We start from the raw sequence: 12,765 nt of genomic DNA, 5'->3' as shown, positions 1-12,765 counted from the left end.
ATGTGATAACGCTGTTTATGAGCGATATTATATTGCTTTATGTGAAGACTTGGGGAAAAAGAAGGGTATTTAGTTAAAACACATGATTTCTTTCCAGCTACGGTCATCTTCCGAGATTATGAAATTCCCGGGGTCAAATCCTAGAATCCCCGGGAGCACAAGTCATCCTTAGGAATGACAGTGAGACTGTTTCTCTCTTTACAAATTGTTGTTGCCCTTAGGTGTATCCAATCCCCAGCGAAACGTTAAAAAGCAAACCTTCTGAAGAAGTCAAGATGATTTACCTCTGCTTTTTGCCCAAGCAGAGAGGAATGGGAAACAGGATGTGTGGTATGTGAAGTGGGAGTGTTCATTCCTGGTTGCAAATAAGCATCCAACTGGTCCGAAATGGTACCCAGGAAGGGAAGGGAAACTCAGGGGGGTTGCACAACTCTGTAGGAAGTCCTGGTAGTCTGCAGACCTGGTGAGAGGTGGCTGCAGAAGAAAACACTGCTGTAGGAATGCCTGAATTCTTCCTGTGTTATAAGAAGACAAAAAGAGGAGGAGGAGTTCGGTCAAAATCTAGTGCTGCAGTAAGGAATGTCATGCTCTGAAGTCGTGAGACTGACTTGAAATGCTTAATCCAAGATGAACTTGGTATGAACTAAAGCATTGCCTCAGAGGGCCTGAGGAACAAAGAGAAATAGTGCTCTGTCCCTTCATGGAAAGAAAAAGGAGGAGGTAGTGTGAGCACTTTGGAGCTTGTTTTCCATGACACAAAGCTCAGGCCTCACAAGAGTGAATGTGTTGTGATGTTGCACATGGGTGAAGGGCACTCGTGGAAATGTGGGGCAGTCAGGAGCAGTAAAAAAGATTCAGAGAGCTTGTGGGGTGCAAATTCATCTTTGATCTCTTCTTGCATTAAATGGAATCGTCCTGTGGTAGAAAAAGGGCAATTCAAGACTTTTAACACAACCTATTTGCACCTTGCAAATATCCAAATTCAGGTGCAGATTTGCTTGAATGAAAAGGACTGAAGAAGGAAGGGATTTTGCCCCTGTGCTCAGCCCTGGGGAGGCCACAGCTTGAGTCCTGTGTCCAGTTCTGGGCCCCTCAGCTCAGGAAGGAGATTGAGGTGCTGGAGCAGGTCCAGAGAAGAGCAAGGAGGCTGGGAAGGGATCCAGCACAAGTCCTGTGAGGAAGGGCTGAGGGAGCTGGGGGTGTTGAGGCTGGAGAAGAGGAGGCTCAGGGGAGACCTCATCACTCTCTCCAACTCCCTGAAAGGAGGTTGGAGCTGGGGGGGGTTGGGCAGATATCAGTGGGACAAGAGGGCATGGACTAAAGAATTCTTTCCTAATATCCAACCTAAACCTCCCCTGGCAGAGCTTCAGCTCTGCCAGGGGAGGTTTAGGTTGGATATTAGGAAAAAATTCTTTAGGGAGAGGGTGATGAGACATTGGAATGGGCTGCCCAGGGAAGGGGTGGATTCTCCATCCCTGGAGATATTTCAAAAGAGCCTGGATGTGGCACTCAGTGCCATGGGCTGGGAACTGCAGTGGGAGTGGATCAAGGGTTGGACTTGATGAGCTCTGAGGTCCCTTCCAACCCAGCCAGTTCCAGGATTCTAGGACTCTAACCACATGCAAATTACATGACCACATCCCCCTGCACTCCCTGCCTGTTGATGGCAGCTGAAGGATTCCTCCTTCCAAACCTTCCCCTTCTGTGAGAGCTGTAGTGCTTAATTGGATCAGTTAAAGGGATAAAATGTTAGTTAGAGCTCCTGGGTGTTCCTGAAGCTTCTGTCTGAGAGAAGTTGTATATTCTGAAGCATCTGTATATTCTGATGCACATTAACAGGAATTATCACCCCCAGCAGGATGCTACTGGGAAAAACAAAGCAAAAAGCAGTGAGTGGTGCTTAATAACTTCCCTGGAGGTGGCAGTGCCAGGAGGAGCCAGGAATCCAGTTCCCAGTGCTGGTTAATTCCAAGGCTCATGCAAACCTGGAGTCCTGTGCAGTTACAACACCAGAGTGACAGAAACCTGGAGCATCCAGTGTGGGGGGGGGGGGGGGCATGGGAAGGGCAGGTGGCTTTGGATCTGCTAAATGCTTTGTGCTCTCAGAAGAGCAAAAATCAGATCATTTTATGAAAGCAGAGCTTACAAGAACATTTCTGTCTGTATCTACCAGTAGAACACACTGCAAGGTTTTAACTGCTCAAAATCAGCCCAAACTTTTGGAATCTTATGGCAGAAATAATTTATTTTTTTTCCTTATTAATTTGTATCTGAAGGTTGTGTAAAGCCCTTGGCCACCTGGCAGTGATCAGTACTGAGGAAACTCCAGCCTTGGCATTCACTGGAGCTGAAATGTGAGGGTCTGTTTTGGGTCAAAACAAGAGGCTGCAGGTGCCTTCGTGTGGGCATCACCAGCAGATGTCAGTGAGGGAAACTCCTGCTTCACCCTCAGCAAACCATGGAAATTGGGAATTGCTTGGGAAGAGGGGGAGTCAGTTCCTCAGGGTGCAAACCTGGTGTAGCTTCTGCTCACAGGATCTCAACTGGAGTTAAACTCCTGGTAATAATGTTCTTGAGGCAGACTTGCAGCCTCTTAGCCCTGTCAGATTTTTCCATGTAGAAAATGAGGAATTTCCTGCTCCTTGATAGATTTAACTTTCTGTGATTTAACATGCAGTAAAGTAGCTCCTGATGAATCTTGGAAAATACAGGCAGTGAAAATGTAATTTTCACCCAAACTCATCTTCATAAAGAGGAACAAGCATCAAGAGATTGAAATGAGGTTTAAAACTGATCCTCTGGTTCCCACTTGCTCTGGGGATGTGGCATTGAGTGAGCTGCCTGCAGCATCTTAAGTACCTATCAGTGATATTAGAATATAAAGCAGGTTTATGTCAGGGTTGTTCTGAAGCAGAAGAAACGCTGCTGAAATACTCCAGGTTTTCCACTTGCAAAGTGCTTGATCGGTGTTACAGCACTGACTGAAAAGGCTCTGTCATTGGGTGCCTTCCTGCAGCTGCTTCACCTGCTGAAGGGTGGGTTCAGTCAAGTGAGAGACTTGGATGAGGGTCTAGAATGTACCCTCAGCAAGTTTGCTGATGACACTAAGCTGGGAGGAGTGGCTGACACACCAGAAGGCTGTGCTGCCATTCAGAGAGACTTAGACAGGCTGGAGAGTTGGGCAGGGAGAAACATGATGAAATTCAACAAGGGGAAGTGTAGAGTTTTGCATTTGGGGAAGAACAACACGATGTCCCAGTATAGGTTGGGGGCTGAGCTGCTGGAGAGCAGTGGAGGTGAAAGAGACCTGGGGGTCCTGGTAGACAAGAAGATGCCCATGAGCCAGCAATGTGCCCTTGTGGCCAAGAAGGCCAATGGCATCCTGGGGTGCATTAGAAAGGGTGTGGTTAGTAGGTCAAGAGAGGTTCTCCTCCCCCTCTATTCTGCATTGGTGAGGCCACACCTGGAGTATTGTGTCCAGTTCTGGGCCCCTCAGTTCAAGAAGGACAGGGAAGTGCTTGAAAGAGTCCAGCACAGAGCTACTGAGATGATTAAGGGAGTGGAACATCTCCCTTATGAGGAAAGGCTGAGGGAGCTGGGGCTCTTTAGTTTGGAGAAAAGGAGACTGAGGGGTGACCTCATCAATGTTTTCAAATATGTAAGGGGTGAGTGTCAGGGAGATGGAGTTAGGCTTTTCTCAGTGGTGACCAGTGATAGGACAAGGGGTAATGGGTGTAAATTGGAGCATAGGAGGTTCAAGTTGAATATCAGAAAAAATTTTTTTACTGTAAGGGTGACGGAGCCCTGGAACAGGCTGCCCAGGGGGGTTGTGGAGTCTCCTTCACTGGAGACATTCAAAACCCACCTGGACACGTTCCTAGGGGATGTACTCTAGGGGGCCCTGCTCTGGCAGGGGGGGTTGGACTAGATGATCTTTCGAGGTCCCTTCCAACCCCTAGGATTCTATGATTCTATGAAATGCTGGATAATGGAAATACACTACAAAAAGAGCTGAAATGCTGTACTTGAATACATCTCACTTGCTTTTAGGTGTCATCTCAGTCCATCTCTGGGGGCTAGAGTTACAGAAGGACTGGGATAATGAGAAAGTGCTACAGATAGCACAGTTCCATGGATATGAAGATCCAGGACAGTTGCTTGGTTTAATTTGACATCTTCAGAAGGTGAGTAGAGTTGGCTTCCCTCTGCTTTGGGCTCCAGCTTAATATTTGTAAATATTTAGTTTTTAGGTGCAGTAGTTCTGGGTGATAAGAGCAGCATCAGAGAACATCCTGACCCAACCATGTGAAGCTGGGAGAATTCCTGATCCCATTTGATGTGGGGATGGGTCAAGTGTCTCTCACAAAGACACTTTTTTGCCAGAGAATAACTGAGGCCTTGCTGCTCTTTGCTGGCTGTGGTTTTTTAGCCTGAGCAACCTGCAGGGTTGTGCCTGGCTCTGAGCAGGGCTTGGGACCTGAATTCTCATTGTCACTGAGAGGCTCCAACTTAGTTTCTTGACAAAGTGCTGTGTAGGTAGTGATGTTAAATGCAGATCTGTGTAGAGAAATGAGAGGAGGTGCAAGGCACAGGATGAAATGTAGAAAAATGGAGCTAGAACCTGAGCTAGCAACAAGCTTGGCCCTGTGTGGGTTTGAGTCTTGACTTGTGAAGAAGCCCAGGGGGCTTTGGGACATTTCAGAAGCAAACCCAACAAAGAATTTTTCATTCAGACACTTGTAGTGCTGAAGCTAGGCTAGGCTGTGGGATTTAGTTGCAGATTGGCATAGTATTTTTATTTTTTTTTATTTTTTTTACTTCAAAAAAGCTACTCACCAGCTACTGCACATCAGGAGGACTCCAGTTTTGAGAGGATGTGCTTGCAGACAGTTCTGCAGACAGCTGGGGGGAGTGGGTGTTTATTTTCTTTAGAGCCTGAAGCTGGTTTAGATTTGAATGGACACTGACCTGTAGTATAAATAGTAACAGAAACCCCTGTATGGAGAATTGTGGCCATGGGCTGCACTGAGCTGAAGGTCCTGCAGAGCACAAGGAGAGGGGAGTTTCAGTGAACTTGAACACAATCCATGCACTCACTCTTTCCCCAGGGCTCTGGCATGCAGACATCTGAGTGGAGTCTGTGTTTTCTGGCATCAGGAGCAAGGTCACTCCAGTTTGGCCTACATCTCTCTCTCTCTTTTTTGTTTTTATTGTAAAAAAAAAAAATAAAAAAATCATCCAGTCTGAGTTTTGTTAAAAGCAGAAGTTTTTCAGTTGGTTACAGCTGAATATAGCCACACTTCCTGGTTCCCTCCCTCCCCTGGGTGTCATCATATAATCTAATTATTAAATAGTTGCAATAAAAGTACTTTTTGCCCTGGCAGGACTAAACCTTATTGATAGGCCAGATATTTTTATGCCATCCTTGTCCTGTTCCTGACAAAATGGGTTATTTTTTAAATTCTCTTGTCTGCTTTAGGATTAGTGATCTGCTCCTTTAATACATTCCTTCCAGACTGAGCAGTGCTCTCCAACTGCCTGGCACTGATGTTAATGCCTTGCTTCCTGATCAATGGAGCCTGCTGCATGCTTCCTTAAAGGAAAACTCTGCTCATGTTGTTCAGCCCAATGACATCAACTTTCACAGGTGTAAGAAACATTTATCACCAGAAATGACACTGATGTGGGAAATAAAGGCAAAACTTGATCCTGTTTGGCACTTCTGAGCTCATCCTCTGGGCAGTTTTTTTTCAGAAACCAGGCTGTGGTTCTGTGGGCAGCCAGCCAGGGGCTTCACAGCTCAGTTTCCAGCTGACAATATCTTGATTTGTAATAAGAACTTTGGGGCTGTTAAGAACAGGTTATATGGGAGTAGAGGACTGACAGAAGTTGTCTTTGCTTGCTCCACTAATTAAAGAGTGGTCCCTAATCAGCATATGCTGTACCCCAGGTAGTTTTCTGCAGTTGTGGAGGTGGAGGGATGGTTTTAAGTTGTCCCAAGTGTTTAGATGCAGAGGGACAACAGGAAGCAGGTGACAGAAACCAAGTGTCACCCCAGACTAAAGGGTAGAGTGTACTTGGGAGGCTCAGCTAAAGGTGAGGAAAATAAGAAACTTCAGGAGTAAGAAAGGATTGGAGTAAGACATGGTGGAAGAAAGAACCAGAGCTTGGCAAAACAGTTTAGAGGACAACAAACTAAGACCAGTTTGATACTTTGAGCAACTCTAACGTGGGTTTGATTTACTCTGATGTCAAATATGCATCCATTTAGCTGCTTCTCTGTTTAGGCAGGTTTATCTTTCCCTTAGTTTCCTAGGAGACTGATTAGCTCTGTGCCTTAATGCTGAAGGAGCCAAAGAAACACCAAATGGAATGCAAATTGCCAGCACAGAAAGGATGGAGAATGGGAGGATATATCTGGAGGAAGCCTAGCACAAGATGGGAGAAGTAGCCTTTACAATAGTTTGTATCATGCACTATGATCACTCTCCCTTTTACCTCTAATTAGGAAAAAATATTGTCTTATTGGGAAGTTTGGTAAGTGCAGCTTGGGGTGAGCAATGCTTCTGCTTTCTGGGGGCTTGTGTCCCATTAAAAGTGTGCTGCTGCAAAATGGCTGTTCCTAGGATGAGGTTTCTGTGCCAGCTGGAACTGCTGGTTTCCTTTGAAACTCCTGGTTTTGTAATTATTCATGGCAAAAAAGAAAAAAAAAAAAAAAAAGAAACAAGTTTCTTCCCATATGAACTCTTGGCTTGCTGAGCTCTGAGGTGAGCCAAGTAGGTGATTTTCTTCAGCGTCTGCATTTTTTCCTAATTACATTGTGCCAGTGGTTACCACAGTTTTATTTACCTGTGTTTCCAAATTCACAAGTTCCATGTTCTGGAAAAGTTCAGCAGCACTTCTTGGGGAGCTTGTCTTGAGACTGCCTTGTATCTAGGAGGTAGAAGGATCTAGGAGATGCTTATTTGTGCCAAATGCAGTCCTTTAAGTAAATTTTTGGTTTCTATGTCGTATTTCTGACATTTTAGCTTCAGACAACAGGAGGGCAGTGCAGGGACTGAGCTGCCAGGCTCTGCCATGCAGGGGCTGATGGGTGAACTGGAGCTCTCACTTCTGCCACCCTTCTGTGCAAGCTGAGAAACCATGGATCTGCCTTTCCTAAAAGCACAAAAGCACAAAGCTACTTAGCCCTGGGGAGGCCACAGCTTGAGTCCTGTGTCCAGTTCTGGGCCCCTCAGCTCAGGAAGGAGATTGAGGTGCTGGAGCAGGTCCAAAGGAGGCAACTGGGCTGGGGAAGGGACTGGAGCACAGATCCTATGAGGAGAGGCTGAGGGAGCTGGGGGTGTTGAGGCTGGAGAAGAGGAGGCTCAGGGGAGACCTCATCACTCTCTCCAACTCCCTGAAAGGAGGTTGGAGCCAGGGGGGGGTTGGGCTCTTTTCCCAGGCAACTCTCAGCAAGACAAGAGGGCACAAGAGGTCTCAAGTTGTGCCAGGGGAGGTTTAGGTTGGACATTAGAAAGAATTTCTTTAGGGAGAGGGTGCTCAGCCATTGGAATGGGCTGCCCAGGGAAGGGGTGGATTCTCCATCCCTGGAGATATTTCAAAAGAGCCTGGATGTGGCACTCAGTGCCATGGGCTGGGAACCACGGGGGGAGTGGATCAAGGGTTGGACTTGATGAGCTCTGAGGTCCCTTCCAACCCAGCCAGTTCTAGGATTCTAGGATTCCCTTAGCACACTTTCTCCTCAGCAAGTTCTCATTCCTTAGTGGTGAATGTTTGACATCCACTGCAGCCTGTATTATTCTGGGAAATCTTACAAAGTCTCTGCTCTTGGCTAACTCCTGAGCCCACGTGCTTGGGCATGGGAGGAGAAGCAAGAGCATCTCTTAGGGTGAGGTCAGTGGGATCTGCCAGCATGGATCCCAAGTCCTGGTGTCCCCTGGATGCACTGCATCCTGCTGACCTTGTGTGTCACTTCTCACCTGCCAGAGGCAGCTCTTGCTTAGCTGCACAGCCTGCCACAAAGCAGGGGTTTGTCCTGAGCACCATCAGCACTGATGGGCATAGAAAAGAAAAGTGGAAAATCATGGACCCAGACTCTTGCAAGTGTAGGATGAAAAGATCCCAGAGAAGACAATAAACTTGATCCTTGCTGTGTCTCTTTTCCCACAGGAGAAGCTGCAGGGTCACAGCAGTAGGATGAGCTCTTGTAGTGGCTTGAAGCAACCCGAGCAGCAGTGGAGGATGTTGCAGCAGCAGGTATGAAACACCTTTTCTGAGTCCCTTTGCTTGTTCTGCACTGATTTGTTGATGCTTGACTGACTTGGTCTCCTTGTATTCATTTCCATGCTCTATTACAACAGTGGCAGTGCTGGACATCAGTGATTATTTTTAAGTGCACTCTTTTTTTCCTGACATATTGATGATTCAGACTCTTAGGGCTCCTGTCTTTCCATGACTTAGTGAAAATCATCTATTTCATAATGTCTCCTTACTCTTAGCAGGGCTTGTGCCCAAAACTCACAGTGTTTTCACTGCAAGCATGACCAGACTGTGAAATAGCTTGGCTGGTCTGGTGAATAATCTGTTAGTCTCTTTTAATAAACTGCAGTTTTATTTATCTTGCTGCTCTTTAGAGCTTTTCATCTCCAAACATTTGAGTGCAGAAACTGTCCAGCAGTGAAATGCAGCCATCTCTCTTGGGGATCGAGTGGGAGGCAGACAGGCAGGCATTTTACTCCACAGTTTAGAGTGAGAGGAATTTTGTTCAAGGACAATGAGGGAAAGCTTTGCTTGTATGCTGAATGACCCTTTGATCTTCCACGTTCATGCTCAGCTGATCAGGACTTTAAATCTAAGCTCTGTCTCCCTCCTACGTGGAGCAAACAGCCAGAAATATAATCTCATTTAGGACAGAATGACAGAACTGCAGTGGGAACTCTTTGTGTTTCCTATTTGTCTGTCACCTCCTCAAGGGGCACCACTAAAGCACTGGTGGGTGGTGGTTCTGGGCTGTGGAGCTGTGGGTACCCAAAGGGGTCTGAGGGGGAAGGGACAGCCAGGCCCCTGCCACAAACTCTCCTGCATGGCTGTGAATCCTGAGGACAGTGCTGTGGTGTCACACACACAGTGCTCTGGTGTTCTGGAACACACATCCAGAGCCATGAGATGCATTTGATAATTCTGAAGCTTTGTGGCATTTGTTAATTGTGATGAAATGACTTTCTCAGGCTCTGAAAACTGAGAGTAGAGGGGGGGGGGAGGGAAGAGGGGGAGGTATCAGCTCTTCCCCTGCCAGGAGAGGCAGCTCCAGGAACCACTGCACCACAAGTGATGGAAATGAGCAGGCAGAGCATGAGAAGTCAGATCCTTGACCCACAGCCCTTCAGCAGTTGTAAAAGATTGTGTTACTGCTGCTACTATGCAGCACATCATTAGGAATCCTAATTACAGGGAGATGACTGCATTGTGTAGGCCAGAGTGTAGCCTGCAGGAATGTTGGAACTTGAGTTTTCCAAGGCTTGCTCTGTGGTCTGAGTCTTTGTTGGGGAAAGATACAGCAAGGCCTGTTCTTGCAAATGAAGTTTGGCTGATAATAGGCAACTCAGCTGAGCTAGAATGGCTGTAGCCCCTTTGATAGGGAGCAGCTGGGGCTTTTTTTGCCTCTTCCTACATAATAAAGCAAAATGGGGGCTTTTAAACCCTGAGGGAAGCATTTGATGAAAGCAAAACTTGGACTTGAGACAGAGCAGCTCTTGGTGTAGTTTTGCTGAACCACTTAATTTTTTTTTTTCAGTATTCCTCACTGTATTTATAGCAGGAGATCTGGTGAGAACAATCAGAGGCACAGCTGTGTGACCTCCTTTATGCTAAAACAAAGTGGCATGCAGAGGATGGGTATTTTTAGTGTGTTCCAGCTGTGGGCATTGGGTGCAAATCACAGTGCCTTAAAAATACAGTGGGGCAGAGAAACTGAAAGGTGAATTTGAATTTCTAGGTTGGAAGAACTTGCTGTGAAGGGCTCCTAGAAAAAAGTGAGCAACCAGTGAAAAAAATCATTGTCAAAACTCCTCTGTTTGGCATTTGTAACTTTTTGATTGCAGTTTTATGCTCTTCTGAACACCTGTACCTTCACAGTTCCCTCTACATTTCTTTTTCTTACATTTCATTTCCTGTTTCATTACTAATAGCTACTATGGACCTTGGGAAGGAAATATTTTCAGGAAGAGTGTCTGACATGAAGAAATGTGTGTGTACAGAGAAAGAGCAAGGTTTCAAAGATCAGCTTATCTTCCCTGTTTAATGAGAAGACTACCTGATCTTAAGCTGATCCCAGAGGATTTATGGTTTTACCTTGTTTCTGCAGTGGGAGCTGGGCTAGGAAGAACTGTTGGCATTGCAGACACCTGAGGATCCTTGTTTAGTTGAAAAACTTAATTTTAGGTTGTAAGGTGAAGTGAACAGGGGAAAATTTGAACTGTCTCCTGGTGAGTGCTGTTATCTCTGAGGAATGGCCCCTAACACTACTGCTGTTCTGGAATGTTCCTTTACCCTTAGGATAGTCCCGAGCAGAGATCACTGTGCTGCCTCCTCTTGTGACTGAGTTTTCCACCTTATCAGAGATCTCACAGCACTCCTTGCCAGAAGAGATAGCAATGATTAATTTGATGGGTGACATTTTGTTTGTTTACCAAGCTCTAATAACCCAGGCTGTGGTTTCTGTCTCATCTCTGCCTCTATCAGCAGCCACGTTCCCTCTTTGCCTTGGGTTAACTCCACAATCCACACCACCTCTTCTCTCACCCCCCCCCCTCCCCCCCTGTGGAGTTTTTCTAGAAAATGACAACTCTTTAGTTTCCCATCTGCTGCCTGATTACATGCAAATAGAAACTGCCAGCCTGGGGAGCAGAGTGATAGAGGAAGAAGATGGGGAACACTGCTCTGCTGTGATAGCTGCTGGGGGACACAACTGCTGCTCTCCCAGCCTCTCCTCTCCAGAGGGGTTGGCAGGGAGCCCGGGCTGCTTTGCCACCTCATGCTTTCCCCCCTCCCTCTTCCCCCTTTCTTCTTATCTGGTGGTGCCACAGCTTCCCAGGCTCCTGGGACAGAGAGATCAGCCCCACCCTTATCACTTGGAAAGATCCTTTCCCTAAACCCACCTTAACTTGGGTTCACCAGCAGAATCAAGACCTTGAGCTGCAGCAGGTAGAGGGTGCTTGAGGGTTTGGTGGAGATGTGAGTGGAAAGGGTGAACCACAGCAATCTTTATTTGAGGAGTATTGAGGCTAAAAGTTTGTTTTAAGGGACTAGAACAAGGGGAAAAAGCCTGCATGGCATGGTGTCTTTTCAAGGAATCAAACAGCAGGTTATAAACACAAGGTTTAAGTGGCAAAAGTTTAAATCAGAAATGGTACTTGAGGAGCAGGAGGCCAGAGGATGGTGAGTGATGGGCTGCCAAGAGCCCTGGGCAGGTGGAAGGACTTTTCCCTCTGCACCTGCCAGGAACAAGGGGTGGGCAGGAACCTTGGAGGAGCCTGAACCTGCAAAGGGCTTTGGGGACAGATTCCCAGCTGCTTAGCACTGGGGAAAACTGTGGATTAAATATGTAGGGTTTCAGCTTTGCCTTCCCCAAATCCTTGGCACCCCAAGTCCTGAGCATTCCATTTTTCTTGTGACCTATCCAGAGCTTTGACTTTGTCATTCCCGAGGGGATGTTCCCTCAGCCTCCTGGCAGGGTTCTCAGGTCTTTATCCCTGTTTGGGGGGTGCAGTTGATGGAACTGGTGACACTGGTGACCAGTGGGATCAGCACCAGCTCTGGAAACGTGTGCTCAGCAAAGCTCTCCAGAGCCAGGGGCACGTGGTGGTGGGAGAGGGGACTGGAGAAGGGTCCTCACCCTGATCCCACTGTTCCTGAGGGTCAGACCCTGCAGGCAGGTAGGGCAGCTGGGCTGGGGAAGGGATCCAGCACAAGTCCTGTGAGGAAGGGCTGAGGGAGCTGGGGGTGTTGAGGCTGGAGAAGAGGAGGCTCAGGGGAGACCTCATCACTCTCTCCAACTCCCTGAAAGGAGGTTGGAGCCAGGGGGGGGTTGGGCTCTTTTCCCAGTGAGCTCTCATGTGGTCCTGAGAGACACCAGTCAGCCCATCCAAGGTCAGAGACAGCAGCTGAGGAAAGACAGAGATAAATCCTTCATTTTTTTAGTTCTTCTCTTGGGGAAAGATCTTGAGCATCCTCCTCATTCCTTGACACCCCAACTCTCCTCTTAAACACCCATTCCCTTACCTCAAAACACACTCAAAACCCCACAACTTCAGGCTGTGCCCTCAAAACCCCAGCCTCCTCCTGCAGCAGCCTTCCCCCAGCAGCTCAGGGTACACCTGAGGAGGAGAGGCTGAGGGAGCTGGGGGTGTTGAGGCTGGAGAAGAGGAGGCTCAGGGGAGACCTCATCACTCTCTCCAACTCCCTGAAAGGAGGTTGGAGCCAGGGGGGGTTGGGCTGATATCAGTGGGACAAGAGGGCACAGACTAAAGAATTTTTTCCTAATATCCAACCTAAACCTCCCCTGGCAGAGCTGGAGCTCTGCCAGGGGAGGTTTAGGTTGGATATTAGGAAAGGATTTCTTTCTGGAGAGGGTGCTCAGCCATTGGAATGGGCTGCCCAGGGAAGGGGTGGATTCTCCATCCCTGGAGATATTTCAAAAGAGCCTGGATGTGGCACTCAGTGCCATGGGCTGGGAACCACGGGGGGAGTGGATCAAGGGTTGGA

The 12,765-nt window shown here is 47.5% G+C and overlaps 1 protein-coding gene across 5 annotated transcripts in view; it reads left to right on the top strand.

The window, feature by feature from the left end:
• Nucleotides 1–12,765, top strand: part of FAM117A (family with sequence similarity 117 member A) — a 37,353-nt gene that overhangs the window by 565 nt on the left and 24,023 nt on the right. The window contains exons 2-5 of one of the 5 annotated variants that reach the window (XM_071728350.1): nt 222–330; nt 4,051–4,184; nt 5,516–5,649; nt 8,173–8,259. In XM_071728350.1, coding sequence (XP_071584451.1) covers nt 5,614–5,649; nt 8,173–8,259 — 123 coding nt within the window. In that variant the 5' untranslated portion in view covers nt 222–330; nt 4,051–4,184; nt 5,516–5,613. Of the gene's footprint in view, nt 1–221; nt 331–4,050; nt 4,185–5,479; nt 5,650–8,172; nt 8,260–12,765 lie in introns of all 5 variants that reach the window. The other 4 variants (XM_071728351.1, XM_071728352.1, XM_071728353.1 and 1 more) reach the window with 4 other exon arrangements.

The sequence above is a fragment of the Heliangelus exortis genome, chromosome 29 (assembly GCF_036169615.1).
Source record: "Heliangelus exortis chromosome 29, bHelExo1.hap1, whole genome shotgun sequence".
NCBI classification, from domain to species: Eukaryota; Metazoa; Chordata; class Aves; order Apodiformes; family Trochilidae; genus Heliangelus; species Heliangelus exortis.
The sequence above is the reverse complement of the archived record's forward strand: the minus strand, read 5'-3'. Positions and strand labels throughout refer to the sequence as shown.